The sequence below is a fragment of the Trachymyrmex cornetzi genome, unplaced genomic scaffold, assembly GCF_001594075.2.
Source record: "Trachymyrmex cornetzi isolate Tcor2-1 unplaced genomic scaffold, Tcor1.1 scaffold316, whole genome shotgun sequence".
Lineage (NCBI taxonomy): Eukaryota > Metazoa > Arthropoda > Insecta > Hymenoptera > Formicidae > Trachymyrmex > Trachymyrmex cornetzi.
The window spans coordinates 45,098-49,994 of NW_017297858.1; the positions used below are offsets into that span (position 1 = coordinate 45,098).

Sequence of the window (4,897 nt, forward strand, 5' to 3'; positions counted from 1 at the left end):
TAAGTTATCAAGTCATAAAAAATTACGATTAATAAATATAGCACAGAGAATAAAGAATTTTTTAATGTAGTAATTCTTTTTAAAGACAACTTTAGGGGTAATATTAATGTGAAAAAATTATTATTTAAAAAAATAGTAGCCTATTTATTAATATTATATATATTTATTTATATTATCTTTTACATTTGAAACTGTTTTTAAGGAAAATATTATTTTGTCTCGTGTAGAACTACTCCGTTTTTCTTCATGTACATAACGTGTATTAAAAGATATATAAAATAATATGATAATATTTCATAATGATAAATTATGATAATATGTAAACTTACGATGCCATAGAACGATATATCCCTACAAAGTCATCCAATTTACATAATTACTACTTTTCAAATTTACACTCTAATGATATTAACTACATTGTTGTTTAAAAAAATTTTCGTAGATCTTATCCGCGTTGTAACAAAACGTAAACATTGCGAATTGCTATATTATATCTATTTTTTGTTTTCGTTAATATAACATAATTAATATAATACATTTTTCTCCTTTAGTACATTCATAATTTGTATATTTATTTTTGTATGAAAATATTTCTTTTAGAATTCATTCTTATGTTAGATATTGAGGTTTACATCGAACGGGTCTAGTATCACGATCCTTAAGAGAAACTGTTTTTAAGGAAAATATTATTTTGTCTCGTGTAGAACTACTCCGTTTTTCTTCATGTACATAATGTGTATTAAAAGATATATAAAATAATATGATAATATTTCATAATGATAAATTATAATAATATGTAAAATTACGATGCCATAGAACGATATATCCCTACAAAGTCATCCAATTTACATAATTACTACTTTTCAAATTTACACTCTAATGATATTAACTACATTGTTGTTTAAAAAAATTTTCGTAGATCTTATCCGCGTTGTAACAAAACGTAAACATTGCGAATTGCTATATAATATCTATTTTTTGTTTTCGTTAATATAACATAATTAATATAATACATTTTTCTCCTTTAGTACATTCATAATTTGTATATTTATTTTTGTATGAAAATATTTCTTTTAGAATTCATTCTTATGTTAGATATTGAGGTTTACATCGAACGGGTCTAGTATCACGATCCTTAAGAGTGCTTTCCTATAATAATCGGAATTTCGAAAAACGGATTTCCAAAAAAGAAATATACGGCCAGATTAGTGCGATTAGTAATATTTCCAATAATCAGTATATGTATGGAAACAATGTCTTTTTTTCTGGCAATGTAATGTATAAATAATACGAATCTTATTAGATCGTACATGTGAAAACTCAACTAATAAGAAATAGAATGAATGTCCATAACAATCGAAGCTGAATCTTTAATGCTTAAATAATTCAATGTGAATTTATATGTACTATATATGTACATGCATATATACCATATTAGTGGTCATTCAAGACTAACAGAGAATTATTCAAACTTAAATAATTCTCTGTTATGGACCTTCATCCTATTTCTTATTGGTTGAGTTTTCACATGTACGGTTTAATAAGATTCTTATTGTTTATATTACGTTACCATAAAGAAAGATGTTGTTTCCGTATATCTACTAATTATTCTGAGAAATATTACTAATTGTAAGACCTCGGTGGTCTAAAGGCTTAGAACGCTCGCATGAAATGAGATTCGGGTTCGACTTCCAGCCAAGGTAACATTTTTCGCGATAAATAAATTTATTTACAGATTTCCAGCTTATTAGGATTTCTTTAATAGATGCCTATTGAGCATTAAAATTTAATTGTGATATTATTTCAATAGATTAGTTGCGTTTTTAAGTCAGATAAAATTTCGGCGCACAGTTCAAACGATCCTCTTTCGAATGCCGTTGATCGCTTTTCGATATCTTTTAAAATAGCCAACTTACCCTTTTGGCGCGTTTCCGGAGGAAAAAAATAGTTATAGCAATTATAAAGTACAACTCTAAAATTTAAATACTTGCAACTGGTTTTAAAAAGTAATAAGAACTAAAGTAGTACCGAATAGTATAAAAATCTAGTATAGTACTATAAAAATATAATATTCAATTAAAAAGTAACAAGAACTAAAGTAGTACCGAATAGTATAAAAATCTAGTATAGTACTATAAAAATATAATATTCAAAGAGAAAAATGTACTAAATTTTAGTAAATATTTGTTTGAATAGTGCCAGTTAAATATTTACTAATGCCCAATTTCCTCACCTCTAAATAACTTTATCCAAGAGATATCTCCCAGAATACAATGGGAATATTTCCTGGATAAGGTTATTCGCAACTTATTTGGAAGTGAGGAATGTAGCATAAACGTAAACATATATTTATTTGGTACAAGAATCATTAATTTGATTTATCTATTATATTATATTTTATTTAGCAAATATTTATTTTCCGTAAATAAATGTTATATGAGTACTATTCAAACAATTATTTATTAAAATTTAGTACATTTTTTCTCAGTATAATATAGGGTAACTCCGGTATATACGCCGCGTTGGGATTTACGCCGCGGAAGTCAGAAAAAATAGAAGGAGTGGGGGGTAATTTTCTCGCAACTGCTCTGTTACATGCCTTTATATTATATTAGTATTGAGTTATAATTTCAGCTTCTTACTGTTAATATTAATGAAATTATTGTGAGTTGAATCGATTTGTCACTGTGTGTGTAACAAGTAGCATCATAAATTATAATCTACATAAAATGGTTACTGTAAGTCGTGTAAAAGACCTAGTGGTTATTTCGTGATACATAGGAATAGTGTATAGGAATAGTAAAGCATGTTGTATAGCAAAATACAAGTGCTAATATTTTTTTCATAGTAGTAGACAGTACAAAGTTTTTACTGATATAGTTCGTTTATTTTAAATATAGTAAATAATACTTAATAAATTAAGTTTTTGATAGGTGCGGTGTATATACCGGAGTTACCCTATACAAATCCACATTAAATTTTGTAAGCATTAAAGATCCTGTTCCGACCATTATGGGCCTTTATCCTATTTTCTATTAGTTAAATAATTCTGATTGATCATATTATTTTTACGATATTTCGTTTTCTGAAATTCTGAATATCCTGAGGAGGCATCCTTAATTAAGCTTGATCTATAATTGCGTAAACGTGGTTGTAAGTGCGGGCATAGTTGTAAAGTCCGATTTACAATTGCATAAACGTAGTTGTAGTTATAAGAATTGATCAATTATACTTGAAGACGAGGAGAATATCCGATTATAATTGGTAAATTATTACAACGACCACTTACAACTACGTTTACGCCATTGTAGATCAGGCTTAAGAATTCTAAAATCACGGAGAATTCTTAAGCTTGATCTACAACTGCGTAAACGTAGTCGAATAATTTCCTCATATATTTGACTGTGATTGGTTAATTCTTACAACTGCAACCACTTATAACTACGCTTACGCAATTGTAGAATGGACTTTATAGCTCTTGGCACAGAACACCAGTAGCCAATCAATTTATTGCTTTTCCATAAAAGCAAAAATATGATTAATTGATGATTGCGCCAATTTCCACAGCGCGTTGCTACGTCCTGTGTGCGGGAGCCATTACGGAATCGGAATACTAATCCCGCCTCCCCTTCCACATCGAGCGCGTTATTTTAAATTTCGAAGCAACCGTTCTACAAAATTTCATCACTTACCGAGCTCGGCGTAACATAGGGCTCCGATAAGCGACAGGATCCCGGAAAAAATCCAGACAATGAGAGCCTGGCCGACGCTGCCACTGTTCCTAAGCACGCCTTTGGGCGACACGAAGATACCGGCGCCGACGATGATACCGACGATGATCGCCACGCCGTTCCACAAACCCAATTCCTTTTTCAATTTGATACCTTCGTCACTGTTGGATCTCGCAGCTTTGGACTGCGACAATACCGACTTTTCCGCCGGCGCTACCTTGTCCGGCATCTTCCGTGCGTCGTGTTAAAAGTTCTTTTCGAAATCGGAGCACGCGCGTGTACGCGCGCGCGCGCGCGCGCGCGCGAGTGTCACGCACGTTTTCACGCGACTACTCGGAGTGCTCGGGCAACGGTTGCCGCGGCGTGCCGCGTGGGCACTACCGCGAGTGCATGCGGTACGGTTAGCGGTGACATATGTGGGCAAGGCGGAGGGAAAGCGGAAGCTAAGAAAGATAAACGAGAGCGGAAAATGGATAAAGAACAGAAAAAGAAAGAAATTGCAAACGCACGCGGTCGCGTATCACCACGTGGCAAGAAGCGTCTCACGCGACGGATACACATATACACCTTACGTGCTGGGCCGCAATTGCCGAACTGCCGCTGCCGGCTGCCGCTCGTTTCTTATGACCGCGCTCACCGGTACGCTCACCACCATCTCCTACCCTTTGACTTGATTCGCCGCTCCGCGATCGAACTGACGCGACGCTAGCGGCTAGCGACGGCCGCGCGCGAACACGCGCGCCCATTGGCGCGGACACACTTATTTTGACATTTCGTTGGTGCGCCGTGCACCTTCGAAATTCGCGACAATCCTTTCTTCTTCGTGTCTCTGAAAATACCGACGAAAAATCAAAAGCAAATGCGATAAAAATTAATGAAATGAAAAATCTATTCGAAAATTTTTTATTGTGTCGATATTTTACGGAGTTCGTTCTTCATTAAAACAATGAATAATCTCAAAGCAATGTCGAAACTGATCGCATTAAAATTCAACATTTCCTGCGGACGTAATTTCTTATTGTATTGACACCGCAGTTTTCTTGCTGTCGTTTAGAGAAATATAAACATTTAACAATGTCCACAATCATGTTCAGACTTTAGTTAGCACAACCAGTGCAAGTACTGCTCTGTAGTTTCTCGACGTGAACTTGGGCACTCCAAGATAT

General features: G+C 33.8%; 1 protein-coding gene across 1 annotated transcript in view; it reads right to left on the reverse strand.

The window, feature by feature from the left end:
• Window positions 1-4,547, reverse strand: part of mnd (L-type amino acid transporter minidiscs) — a 28,645-nt gene extending 24,098 nt beyond the window's left edge. The window contains exon 1 of the mRNA XM_018509784.1: window positions 3,693-4,547. Within this exon, the coding sequence (XP_018365286.1) occupies window positions 3,693-3,960 (268 nt within the window). The 5' untranslated portion in view covers window positions 3,961-4,547. The remainder of the gene's footprint in view (window positions 1-3,692) is intronic.
• Window positions 4,548-4,897: the final 350 nt, after the last annotated feature.